General features: G+C 42.3%; 1 protein-coding gene across 2 annotated transcripts in view; it reads left to right on the plus strand.

Moving 5' to 3' along the window:
• LGR5 (leucine rich repeat containing G protein-coupled receptor 5) overlaps positions 1 to 13,949 on the plus strand; it is a 2,032,903-nt gene that overhangs the window by 1,523,083 nt on the left and 495,871 nt on the right. For both annotated transcript variants that reach the window (XM_069628249.1, XM_069628250.1), the window contains exon 9: positions 8,256 to 8,327. In XM_069628249.1, the coding sequence (XP_069484350.1) occupies positions 8,256 to 8,327 (72 nt within the window). The remainder of the gene's footprint in view (positions 1 to 8,255; positions 8,328 to 13,949) is intronic.

Below are 13,949 nucleotides of genomic sequence, written 5' to 3' on the forward strand. Positions count from 1 at the left end.
AGGAAAGGGGTGAAAGGTAAGAGTGATAATGGAAGCAGGTACCTAACAGCAGTCACTTGTGATAAGACATTTAACATAGCCATGTAACTATACACATTCTTTGGCATTCTGGGACAACAGGAGTTGCAAGAAAGTACCTAATAGTATTCAAATGAGAAAAGACCAAAAAAAGAAAGAGTGCTAGAGATTGAGCCATTTGATAAACATCTAAAGGGAAGAGGTGAAAGACTGGTACCGTACAAAGATGTGAATCGAGTAAATGGAAGCCAAAGATGAGACAAGAAGGGAGTACTTTTTGTAGTGCTGTAAATAGTCAAGGGGATTATATCGGGGTCAATACCCGAGTGAGTCCTGGAGAGTCCCGCTTTGCCGTGGACGTTTCTGCAGCTACTTGGACCTTTTACTGTGCTTCTACGTTTCTATATCCCAAGACTGCTTTTCCCACAAGGTGAAGATCTGTATAAAGACAATATACTTGGAATTCATTTCACACCATGATTATTTACACTCCTTTTCTCTTTGTTTACGCTATGTGCCTCAAGGTGGGTGTGATTATAAAACAGTGCACGCGCACGCAAGGCGTGCACGCTCCCGAGTGAGTCCCGGAGAGTACCGCTTTACTGCTTTGCCGCGGCGTCGCTCGGAGCTCTACCGGTGTCTTTATCTTTCTTTTCCCGTAGCTACGTTTGTGCAAACAAGTGTTTTTCATTCCTGTTGTCCCCTGTAAAACTGAGAAAAGGTGATTCAGCCACTCTACACTCTACGCACAGGCATGCCTTTGCTGCCTGTAGCGGGAGCAAACACCCCGGCGGTGACTAAACAACGCACCGCTTCATTCAAAAGCTTCTTTGATTCTCAAGCCTGTTCCACCCCAAAACTGCGTCAACACATGTCAAAGAAACCAGTTTCAAAAACAACAAAGGATTTGGCAACCGCTGACATATGCGGATTTTACCCTGCGCCCCTGGCAGGGGCAGTACACATTGCCATCCCTACGGTTCCGCTGGGTAGGCCCTCTGCCGGTGAAGGAACGAGGGGGGAGCCTGTTCAAGTGCGAACAAACCATTACATACATACAATTGTTTGCCAACAGTCTCTAACAGACAGTGTGGTACTGAGAAGTGAAGTTTCAGTGGGTGAACACGTGCTTGGTAACAAAGACCCTGTTAAAGAGTCGGCTGATGTAGTGGTAACTGATTTAGACTCTATGCACACTAGCTACTCCACTCAAACAATAGCAGTAAAATTGTCTTTTTCTCCTAAAATGTTCTCCGATGCCAGTTCTGACAGGTCTAATGTGACCTCATCTTTTCTAGCACCTACACCTAGACAAATGACAAACAGAGACATTCAATCTAGAGAAATGACAAATAGAGACATCCATTCCTCACAGAGCGGAGGTAGACTAATGGGTCTTGCTCTGGAAGCAATGAATACAACTATGAACACCTTGGTGAAATTATTCGACTCTTTAAATGACAAACTAAATGCTCAGAGCACTCAAATTGCCTCCATTCTAGCATGGCAATCCACAGTTAAACTACTGGAGGCAAAAGACACTCGCCGTTTGGAATCAAAGGCTCTGTCCCCTATGAGAACTGGGCACATTGACAGAGCCTCCTCTCCAATTAATGCCAGTAACTTTAAAGAACAGCCGCGGTTAACTCCAATTTCAAATGTTGCCGCAGTTGCATTACCACACTTTCACAACATCATTGATTCTGCGGCCCTTTGTAACTTGGAATCTGCCCCTCCGCCTCCCTCCTTCGAGTCAGAAGACAAACAAATATACACCATTTTTGCTAAAACAGCCAAAGGCGATACCTTTTTGACAACCCCAAAAAAAAACAGGCGTCTGCAAAACCAAGAAAAGTACAGCAGCAGCCCAGGAGAAAAAAACCTAAGAATATAAAAGCCAAGAAACACACCACATGAAGCTCGGCAAAACAGTTTATTAACGCCCTTACTACTCCAGGCAAAAACTCAAGCTTAGCGTCTGCCGCTATAATGAAAAAATATGTGCGTCTGAACCAAACGCAGAAAGCTAAAATGGGGACCCAAAACCTAAAACACCTTAGCCTCACCCCATATGCCCCCTTAAATAACCTTGTTGAGGCGATTCAGAACCACCAAAAGTCCACAACTAAAGTGTTGCTGGACCCTAAACCACTGACCACTGGTTCCTCCAAAACTCTTGAAAATAGCACCAATTCAAGTAGTCAACCTTCTAGGCCGGAAGAAATTAGAAGGGAAGTTGATGCCTACATGGTCAGATTTGCCCAGCTCCCTACTGTAGGGGCACTGCAAATCAACCCCTGCAGCCAACAAGCCCTTGAAAGAAGCGTAGTGACGCCAGTTCAACCATCAGGAAATGGTTGCCCCAATACTGGCAACAGTTCACACAAGGCATTTCAACCCCTACCCAAGATTAGATCTCCTAACCACTCTATCAAAGGAGTTCTTAATGCAAATGCTAACTCATGTAACCCAGTCTTGGTTGGAAGTTCCAATGTCACGCTTGAAAGAGATTTAACCCCACTTGAAGGACGGGGTGCAGAGATTGCTACGATGTTACAGGCCCTTCTTCCCAAAGTTCAGCCTAAAAATGTAATGCACTCTCCAGTAGATTCTCAGCACCAACTTCAAGTTCCAAGAAAGCAAGTGAATGGCCTAAGCTCTGATAATAACTCTAACACCTTAATTATTGGCTGCCGTCCAGCTCCCCATCCCCAATACCTTCTAAATAGACATATTTTCAGATATAAAACAATTGGAGCATGTCGGCACGGCTGACATTGAACAGGTCGAATTTATTAACAAAAACATACTGACCACCAGCTATCTGAGGCTTCGGTCTCAGCTGGTTCGTAACATCATTTGGTCAGCCAAAAACCAACTGTTTGACATGGGTTTTCTGCTTTTACTCGGTCCCTCGCCTGTTTCGGACCTAGCCAAGTGTTCACCCCAGCCTCTTAACCCAGTTTGCACTTCAGGGAACCTTGCCCACATCAAACGTTTTTTGCAACCTAAATGTGTTTGTAACTGTGTGACACGTAGTTAACTAGAGCAACAGCGTGAGGACAGACTCCTACTATTTGCCTCCTGGAACACTTGTGGACACCTTCACCTTTTTAACAATCAAGAGTCCATCTTAAATTAATTTGACATAATCATGCTCCAGGAAACATGGCTCACCAGCTCACCTTCTTGGCATGATCATATCATGCATTTCACGCCTGCATTGCAAGATGAGAAAGGTCGTCCCATGTCCGGATTAATTACTTGCATTAAAACTAGTTCTAACCTTAAACTGTCCTTTCTTACGCACCTAATCCTTTTGCCCAACTGTCTGTAGTATCGGTTTGTTCCGTTCTGTATGCTCTGATTAACGTCTACTGGAACCCCAAGGGGATCGATGATTCAAAATGTCTTCAGGATATAGCATGCATGTTGGACTATGTTGTAAAGACACTGGACATTGTCCATATTGTTTTAGCTGGAGATCTCAATTTGCATTTTTTTCTGCTAGAAAAGCTCAAGAAAATGTTAGGCTAATCCAATGGGAGCACGTGATGTTTTCACGGGGCCTGTGCATGCTCAATGGAGCGTGTTCTGGGGACATTCCCCCAGGTTTCACCGGACAACGTGGATCTTCAAAGGTGATTATTGACTACATTTATGTTGATCATAAGTTGTTTGCGGGTGTGGTTTCTCGCTGGGTAAGCCCTGTAATGGAAGGTGATCACCAAATACTAACAAGCCGATGGCCCATGCCCCAGGCCGTAGATTCAAACTCTTCGTCACTTTATGCTGGTGTTATTAGGGCCAACTCCCAATTAAATTGAATTAGGTGGTCTGAAGGAACTATACGCTATTATGCAAAATCCCTCATCTCGGCTTTCACCCACTCATGACTAAGCAATGAGCGTACTAATGTTTGCTATTACGATCTCATGCAGAGACATGCACCAAATGCGCAGAAAAACCAAAAGTTAACAAAACCGAGAACTCACGCTTTTAACATACAAGTTAAAAACAAAAAACGGAATTTCTCGCTCAGAGACGTAAAGCTCTACTCCTCCCAGTAAACCAGAGAACAGCAGTTTTGACCAAAATCAAAACATCTCACAGAAATTGGTTACACTCCCATCGTGCAACTCTATTCCAAAAGGATGGTGAACTTATGTTGTCTCTTACTCGCAACCAAAACACTGCACAAATGTGGTCAACACTGAATGAAGTCACGTCCACGGCCCAAACAATGGTACAGTCCCACAATGTTCCTGAAAAGATTTGGATTGACCACTTCACTAAAATGTATGCGAATCCTGTAGCGTCCTTTGCAGCCGAAGACTGTGAAGATAGGTTGCATTTCCATCTCAACTTCACAAGAACTGACATATTGCATTATATTTCTCTAATAAGTCAGTCAAAAGCCCCGGGGCCGGACGGGCTATCGAACAAGACCTTTAAACTCAACCCAGCTTTGTGGTCAGATATTTTATTTCAAATTTACCAAAATATTAATTTCACCCAAAGTATTCCACCTTCATGGAAACACGCAATTATCATTCCGTTGTTCAAAAAAGGTGATTGTCATCTACCACAAAACTATAGACCAATTGCTATACTAGATGCTCCTTGCAAACTTTACACTCGCATCATACTCCAGGAGCTGAATGAGTGAACTAAGCGAGAAGCCAAAAGAGATCCCTTTCAATTTGGCTTTGTCAGTGGGATGGGCACGGCTCCCAATATGCTCATTCTCAACTTAATCAAGCATAAATATGTTGAACAAAACCAAAAGCTATATATAGCTTTTGTTGATTTCAGCATAGCGTTTGATTCAATTGACCGGCAACTCCTTTTTACAAAACTTCAACAATATGGTTGCCTTTCATCAATTTTCAGCCTAATCAAACTACTGCGTTCCACTACCTCGGTGCAAGTAAGACTCACTCTAGAAGGACTATTTTCTGCCATGATTCCAACAGAACGAGGTTTAAAGCAGGGGTGTATTTTAGCCTCAACCCTATTCAACCTATTTCTGCTGGACATAGGCATTAAATTTGAAGAAGCAATCGCTGATGCGCCAAAATTGGGCAACCAGAAGATCAGGCTTTTATACGCCGATGATCTAGTGTTACTATGGTGTACTCCCTGTGGGCTCCAAAACCTCTTGAATAAACTTCAAGAATATGTCACTGAAAGCAACCTATAAATCTCGACAAAACGCAAATAATAACCTGTCATAAATTTGCTAAGAAAAAAACAGCTACATTTAACTGGTCCCTCCATAACCAAGAGTTAACTATTGTCCAACAGTACAAATACTTGGGCCTTCCGTTTACTGAGTCATTGAACGACACCATATATACAGCAACCTTGGATGCGAAAAATCGATCACTAACATTACAAGCAAAAATCTTGCTGTACAGATATGGTACATTTACATCAGTCCACATCCTCACGTTTTTTCAACAAAAGGTTGTCCCAATAATTACCTATGGTGCAGAGACACCCAAACCAAGAGCTTTTTGGGACTGTTATGAGTCACATTTTTGGAAGGCCGTTTTGAGCCTTCCGAAATGTACCCCGCTACCATTGGTGCGTCACGAATTGGGTACCATCTCAATCTATAGTCAAGTATTGTGGAAATTTTGTTTTTTATACAGGAAATGTCTAATTGGTGCAACATCTCCTAACGTAATTATGTGCTTACTTCTAGAGCGAAGTTCCCCAAGAAATGGGTTGAATTTGTCTTAGATACTCTAACAAATGCTGACATCCCTCTTGAACTTTTGCTGAGGAACTCTACAAAGGCTAAATTGAAAAATGTTTCACTTTGACTGGATTTGCTCACGCAAACAATGTTTGGAATATGTAGATTGTGGTCCCATGATGTCATCTCATAAAAAAAATTGCGTTGTATGGAACCGTATTTGGTTAAATGTCCTTCCAACTTTGTAAGATCACAGATGTTAAGCATCCGTCTAAACCTATGTCTGACAAGGCAGATCTTGGGTAGGAGACACTTGGTTCCTCCAGATCAAACATTTTGCCGTCACTGTAATGATCAGCAGCAAACTGAAACTCTAGGTCATCGGTTCAATTGAAGATTATTATTCCATCTCAGTGACATAAGATGCAAGCATATGTTATGACTGATTATGAAATTTGCCGCTATTGTAAATAGTAACTGTATTCCAGTGTTTTAATGTTTATACTGTGTAAAATTAATTTTTAATGTTTATATTTTTTTAATGCTCCTTTACTGTTCTTCGCTATCCTTGTAAAACATTTACTTTTTGAAAGGTTGATTTACTCAGCCAACCAAAATAAAAAATGAAAATAAAAAAGTAAGGCCCACTAGCAAGGGCTATAAAAGGTATTCTTCCTTTCCTGTCATTCCCTCAGAAGCTCACTGTCTCCCAAGCTCTGGTTCTCTCTAGGTTGGACTATTGTAACAGCCTCTTTCTAAATCTACCTGCCTCTACTCTCCGCCCTCTACAACTTATCCAGAACAGGACCACAAGACTTCTCCTTGGCCTCAAGCCCTTGGATTGGATCTCTCCAGCTCTGAAATCTCTCCATTGGCTCCGAGTGGATGCAAGGATTAAATTCAAAACTCTCTGCATTGTCCACAAGGCTTTCTGGGGCCTGAGTCCAAAATACCTCCAGCTATCCCTCCGCAAATACCTCCCCTCTCGAGCTCTTCGCTTCTCTACCTCTAACTCCCTCCGGGTCAATCGTTTTTCAAAGAAACGAGCTGGGGGTAGATCTCTATCTTCGGCTTGAGCCTCCCTCTGGAACAGCCTCCCTGCCACTCTAAAACTTGACGAGTACCATCTCCGGTTCCTGAAGCACCTCAAAACCTTCCTCTTTGCTTCTGCCTTCGCTCCCCTTCTCCCCTACTGATCTGCTCTCTCTTGGCACCGTGCACCTGGCCACCCTCTGTCCGCTGGACCCAGGTACTTGCTCGCCCTGCCACCTTCCTGCACTGCCTCCTGGCCACCCCTTGCACTGGGGACTGTATCTGTACCCATACAGCCCCCAACCCCCATTTTTCTTCTTTTTCTGCACTTATTCAGACTTACCCAGTCTGCTGCCTTAAACACAGCACTTGCCACTTGCTTGCTGCACTACCACAGTGTATTGCCTCCATTTTCTATTTATTTCTATTTATTTTATTTATCTGCGCTCCTCTGCTCTGCACTTTTCACTCTCCCCCTTCCATGCACTTTTTCCCTTTTCCCTTTCCCATGCACTTGCGCGTTCTCAATGTAGCTGGGCCTAGTAAAATCGTTTTTATGTTGTGCTGTGTTCTCCCCTGTTCCCCTCCCTTGCCTAGTCGCGCTCTGAAACACTTGTGTATGAGCGCGATACAAATAAAATATCATATCATAAAAGTGAAAAGCTGGTCAAAGGATAAATATTACAGGAAGTTATATAAGGGGAGGGTAGTTGGTGAACCAGATACGCAATAGAAATATCTCTAGAAATATGAAGTCATAACAGAGGTTAATGACTGGAAACAGTGCTGGGCAGAGAGCATCTTTGTGAAGTGAGATCAGTCAATAGAGAAGCTTACAGATAATGCCTTTTTTCTTTTCAACATTCCATGAAACAAATGGTATAATTAATAGTGTCCAGTCTACCGATGTTCTTAAAAAAACAAGCCAGAGAATCCCACTCACGCATCATGCTCTTATGGATGCTGCTCTAGATTGTCTTTACAGTCTGCCAAATGATGAATGCCTGCATGAACAGCCGCCTCATGTGTTCCTTCATATACTACTATTTCACTGCCTGGAATTCAACATAAAACCAAACAATCTTCCAAACGTAATCATCCCATCATTGTGAAATGCTGTCTTCTTATTCCATACTATGCTGTTTGTGCCATGTAATGGGATTTCAATAGCATTCCACCTGTGTGAGATGCTCCATAAGTGCATGCAGCCAATGGAAGAATTCTGATTTGCTCCATGGTGAACTCTAATAAATGGAGAAGAGTGTTGCAATGGTTCTGAAATCCTTTTGCATGTGTAGGCTTGAGTTTATTGCCCTTTCCCTAAAGGAGAGCTGAACATGTGTGGTCATCGTGTTCAGGTGAGAAGAATATCAACTAGCTCAAAAAGTGAGCCCGAATGATGGCATAGCTAGCTAAAAAAGAAACCGGAGCACATTGAATCGTTTTGGTGATATTACTGTTGTTTAATATGCCAATGTGTGTAAACATTGTCTTTTTACAGCCATTTCTACGACAACCCAATTCAGCTTGTTGGAAGATCAGCTTTTCAGAATTTACCTGAGCTGAAGACACTGTAAGTTGTTTTCCTTACTTCTAGAAACTTTAATAGCAATTTTTCTGCATTGTTTTTCATTTGTTCTACAAAAAGGCACAAACATGTATGTTTACATGCTGACTCTCATGAATTACCAGGAAGGTTATTACTAAAGCCAAGATAGAACCTTAATCATATTGCTGAAGCAGTGTCTGATGGAGTGCGGTGTACACGTCCCAAATATAAAGTCAACCTCTCTGTGATTACACTTATTTTTGTCTCCATTTACCCGTTTTCCATGTGGTGAATTGTTTGGCTGTAATCATGGACATCAAATTTGCCTTGTTGTTGCTTTTGTGTATAATTTCTCGTGGTGTTTTCAATCCCTTTAGGAGTTTTTTGCTTTCTGAATTAGTGTGCATGAAAGCACTGCTGACAGAATATGTAAAGGTTTGCTTTATGCAAAATAATATATATTATTGTGATATGGTTGATTTAAAAAAAACTTTCACAAATACAAAACATCATAAATTCACATACATATATAGAGAAAGAAAAAGAAGAACATAAAATAAATACAAATAAATGGGCCATCCTACAAAACCTGATATTTACATTACTAAAACTTCAGATATAAACTTTAGAGCAGCAATAGTGAGTGAAGTAAAATCAGCATTTAGAATGTTCTTCCAAAAACCTGACGAAAACGGAGATTCCTGGCTATGTACAAATCTTAAAAGATCCAGGCCTCTAATAGTGTTCAATTAAATGAGGGACGCATGTTACGTGGAATTTTTTCTTTCACGCCTAAAACCTCTTTAGTGGGAAACAGATGGAGGCGGAGTCTTAAAAAATCCATTCGTCCCCTCTAATTTGGGAATTTCTTTAAATATTTCAGCAACAGATTGTAAGTTTTGTCAATTAAGAAACCGATAGCATGCATTAACAGCTTAAAACCTAGTAAAAATCCAATCATTGCACATAATTTTCTTTGTATCACTGTCGGGTTAGTAATAAGATTGGAGGATGTGCACTCTAGTTCATCTAAAATAATCTGGCAAGACCCAATTCAAGTGTCAAGAACTGGGCAGGTATTGGGTAGCATACATTTATTCAGATTTGGGAATAGGAAGGAAGTCAGAGGTTTCATAATTTTAGCAAATAGTAAAAGCTTTTTCCAATCTACTGAAGATTGGAGCGAAAGGAGTCTGAATTCGTAGGAAATTACTGAGATAGAAACTCTGTTAGACAGATGCAAACCGCCTCTTCAAAATGTGCCCTCTACCTTGATCCAGTCAATGAAAATCGGTTTTGTTTCTGCTGCATATGTGAGGCAGGGGACATCTTTACCTTTAAAATATTTGATGATAGGAGGTATCGAAACCAGTTCTTGAAACCTGATTGATTCAAATCATATGCTAAGGACTGACAATGTCATGATCTCTGCTTCCAAAAGATCAGGACTTGCCCGACTCCCTTGGAAGCAGACCCATAACCCCGGTTCCGAGTGCCAGCCAGTCCCAATTGGGACCCTTTGGACCCTGTCCTGGCGCCAGTGGCACCAGGCTCATAAAGATGCCCAGTCCCAGCGCTGGAAGCGCCGGGCTCATAATGCTTGGGTGGACTTACCTGCAGCAGACCATGCTGCTTACTTACCTGCCAGTTGAACCCCTGATCCTCTTCTGTTTGGGACTACTTTTCCTGTTGGGTGGGGCAGGAGCCACTCCCTAGGTTCAGAACACTGGAACTCTTCTGGAAAGCAGGAACTCTTTTCTTACCTAGGCGTGGCTGTGGAAGGAGACACCTAAGCACTACAGGAGGCTATTTAAACCACACCCGATGGATGAATCTTGCTTTGCGTTATTCTGCATTCTCTGCAGCAGAACGCTCATCGTGTCTTCTGCTTCTGATCCTGGGCCTAAGGGAACAAAGGCTTACCATCCTGGAATCCAGTCTTCAGCAGCACCTGTAAAGACAAAGAAAGAACAGGTTAGCACTACGGTCTTCAGTGGCAGCGCATCTCTTACCTGGTCCATCGGCTGTCACCAACGCCTCGCGCTTCATTCCGGCATCTGAAAGACAAAAGCTTACCAGCTCTTCGCACGCTCCGGAGGCCTTCGGCGCTGCATCCCGCATCTGAAAGACAAAAGAAGGTGCGTTTAAAGACATTGGGCAACTTTATTACTCACGTGCCATTACTCCTTCCCACGCCGAATCCAGTGGGTATTCCAGCACCCTTCAGCTTCTCTAAAGCTCTGAACTTGTACCTGCAAGATAAAAGGGACAGTTAGTGCGCATCGTGAAGCAGGCTACAAGCGCTTACTTACGTGCTTCCAGGCGCTTCTATTCCTCACGCGGGTTCGATCCTCAACTCTCATCAGCCCGCCATCGCCGGAACCCTGCAAAACAAGAGATATCATTACAAAAGACTTTTAAGACATTTGAAGTGCCCAGAACTTACCGTTCGTGCAGTTAACGACGGACAGCAGTCCTCTGAGGTTAAGAGGCCTGCACCCTTATCCAGTGAAGAAACTGGTTACGGCACCCTGCCCCGAGGCAGATGGAGCTCGGCGTTCACTTACCTAAGGTGATGGCGTTAACCTTTGGGGTTCTACAGGAGAAGAGAAAGGGAAGAGGAGAGAGGCACCCAATAACCCCAGTTCATTAATCCCATATTTTCTATCTGCAGACATCCTACTCTTCGAGTCAGACATACAGTGCACAGAGGTCCAGCCCAAAGAGCCAACCGTGTGTTACACATCACCTTTGAAGATACAGCATTCACCCAGTCAAGACCGGCGCATCTGCGGGAATCAGGTGAGCGTTACAGACAAGTCCAGGCATCTAACTGCGTTAAAATGAATGAATTGAAGATTTTACTCGAGACATCCAACAGTGCTCTCGATCTATAATTTGTAGCCTCTGTGCTATCCCGGTTCTTGAGAGTTGGAACATTAATAGAACAATACCATGTCTTAGTAAAGGATTGGGTAGACAAAATCTTATTAAACAAAATAACTAAGATAGCAGTCAAGTGTACTGGGTCACCTTTTTAAAACAACAGAGCCAAACCGTCAACGCCAGGGGCCCTTGGCGGTTTGGCTTTGTAAAATAAGAGTATATAATCAGCCCCAAAGTTAACATACCAGAAATAATCTATATGAGATAGATTCATGGGAATAGCAGAGGACGAATTCCTATATAACTTGGTGAAATGGCTTATCGCCTCTGGAATCGGATTAGTTTGGGAGGTGCGCTGTAAGCAATCGCAATTGTTTACAAAGTCCCAAAACATAGCGACAGATTTATTCTCAATGATTTCTAACATATGTTCTGCGTCTTTTTGCATTAACATTGCTTTATAGGCCTTCCTCCAATGTAATATATCCGACAGATTTATTCTCAATGATTTCTAGCATATGTTCTGCGTCTTTTTGCATTAACATTGCTTTATAGGCCTGCCTCCAATGTAATATATACAAGGAGATTGCGTAATCATAATCATTTCAATAAACAGTCCTTCCTTAAAAGACCCAGATTGCATTGCAGCTCTCTATTTTTAGAGTAAGTCGTCTTATCAAAAGAATTTAGGTGTGAGAATGTCACTGCAGAGTAAACTAAAGCTGACACTTTTATAAGGGAGATAATTATAAGCCCAAACTTATCAGCGTGGCTGTCTAGTTCTGCTGATGCCAATTGATCATCCAAGAATGTTGTAGTCAATCTTAAATTAAATTGATGGATACTCTTGGGGCAGCAACATAATCTAGTTCTTTGTGGCTTAACCTTCAAGGGTATATCATACCGCTTATGATGTGTGGAAGCTGGATTACAAACTAATTTCAAGTGTAAAATAGCATGGTCACTAGCAGGAGTTTTTTATTTCGAAATGGAGACATCTTTCAAAAAGTTCTCTAGCCATAAATATATAGACGAAAATAGATGCAAAACGCATCTCTGTCAGGTAGGATGAGGTGGAATGTCTTTGTGGAGATTGCCAATGACCATGGTGAGGCCCCACATGGACATAAAATCACACATGGACATAAAATCAATAACAGGTTTCCCAAGGGCCAAACTCTTATGATGGGAGCATAGCTCTTAAAAATAGGAAGTAAGTACACAAAGGGAATTACAATCTCATGCAATTAACACATGGCCAGAGTAGTTACCATGCCAATAGATATTAAAATGTTGGTTAACTTCTCCATAAATATTTCAATAGTCGTTTTTGCTGGATTATGATTAAACAATTGATATGCAGATATGCGAAGCGACCATACCAGGTTAACTTAACAGCTAGAAGGGCAGAACCTTGATAGGGCAGTTCCATACAGTCAAATCCTAAAGTGGACTTAATTGTCATTAGTAAGCCCCCAAAAGGTCAGTCTTTCGGGCCTTTTGCAGCCACATTATAGAATATCACAAAACCTCTAAAACAGGTTTCTCTGTCAACCAAGTTTCTTGTAACATTATAAATTCAAAGGATGATGAATTACTCAAAAAGTAATCTGCTTGAAAGAAATGACTTTGGCTTCTCATGTTCCATAATTATAATGATATAGCATTATGTCCCTCATAGGTCCCCTCATGGGGCCTTATTACTAAAGTACTCCTGATGGTGAAGAGCTGCCACAATGTTGGACCAATTAAGGTAATTACAAGAACACATTGAGAGGTTGGGGCGGAAGTTGTTTTACGACTACCCGAATTGGCACTTTGAATTTGTATCTTAACATCCATAAAAGGACCCTACAGACTTTCTGAACAAGAAAATGTGTTTTTGAAAGGCATACCATACAATGTCCAGTGGGACTTTACATCTTTAGGAAGTTGTAACCCTGAGCAAGGAATGCTGAGGTCTCGTCTAGTAAGAGCTCAGCAGTCAAACACAATGATAAATGCACAACTACCATGTCAGTTCTGTATTCTTCCACAATTTCTATCTGATCTATGTCTCTTGATGACGTAGAAGCCAGTCTTTGAATCGAGTTAAATGGACAAAGAAAATTACCTTGATTCAAAAAGGACTTGTTCTCACAGGGGAAAAACTCATTCTAGGACAACTGAGGTTCCACTAGAAAATGCTTGTACAGCAGAAACGGAGTTCGTGAAAATGTTTGGCCCGCCATTGGTTCGCCTGGTATTATCAAGTGTAGATCTTTTTTGGTGGGAGTTTTTTCCTCTCTAAAATAAGCACAGTCCAGGTTTCTCGTTGGATTAGACTATCACATCCGGTCATTGGAGTACGTTTAAAATATTACAGAAATTGATTCCCAGATGGCCACCGAGATCAGAGAAGTGTGAAAAGAGAGCAGCTCCTGGCCGCTTCAGAAAAAAAGATGTAGGAGCCCCCCTACACAAGTGACGGCCACCATATTGACTTTGGAACAGCCCCGCGACTGTGTGGAAACATTTTAAGTGTGGCATTTGGCTTCATAACGACAACAGCTGACCGCGACAACTGCGAGCAGTCAACAGGGTGTGGCACCGATCCGAGCGATCTGAAGTGAATCGCTTTCATCTTATCCACGCCAACCTTCTTTCACTGTACCTAAGCAGACGCCCGGCACAGCTAGGAACCGCAAAGCTCCTGCAGTGTCAGGGTATGGGCGTGGCCTGCGGTGCTACCTGGAAACGCACTCTGAACTTTCACCACAT

Source organism: Ambystoma mexicanum, chromosome 12, assembly GCF_040938575.1.
Source record: "Ambystoma mexicanum isolate Mex_15411 chromosome 12, UKY_AmexF1_1, whole genome shotgun sequence".
NCBI lineage: Eukaryota > Metazoa > Chordata > Amphibia > Caudata > Ambystomatidae > Ambystoma > Ambystoma mexicanum.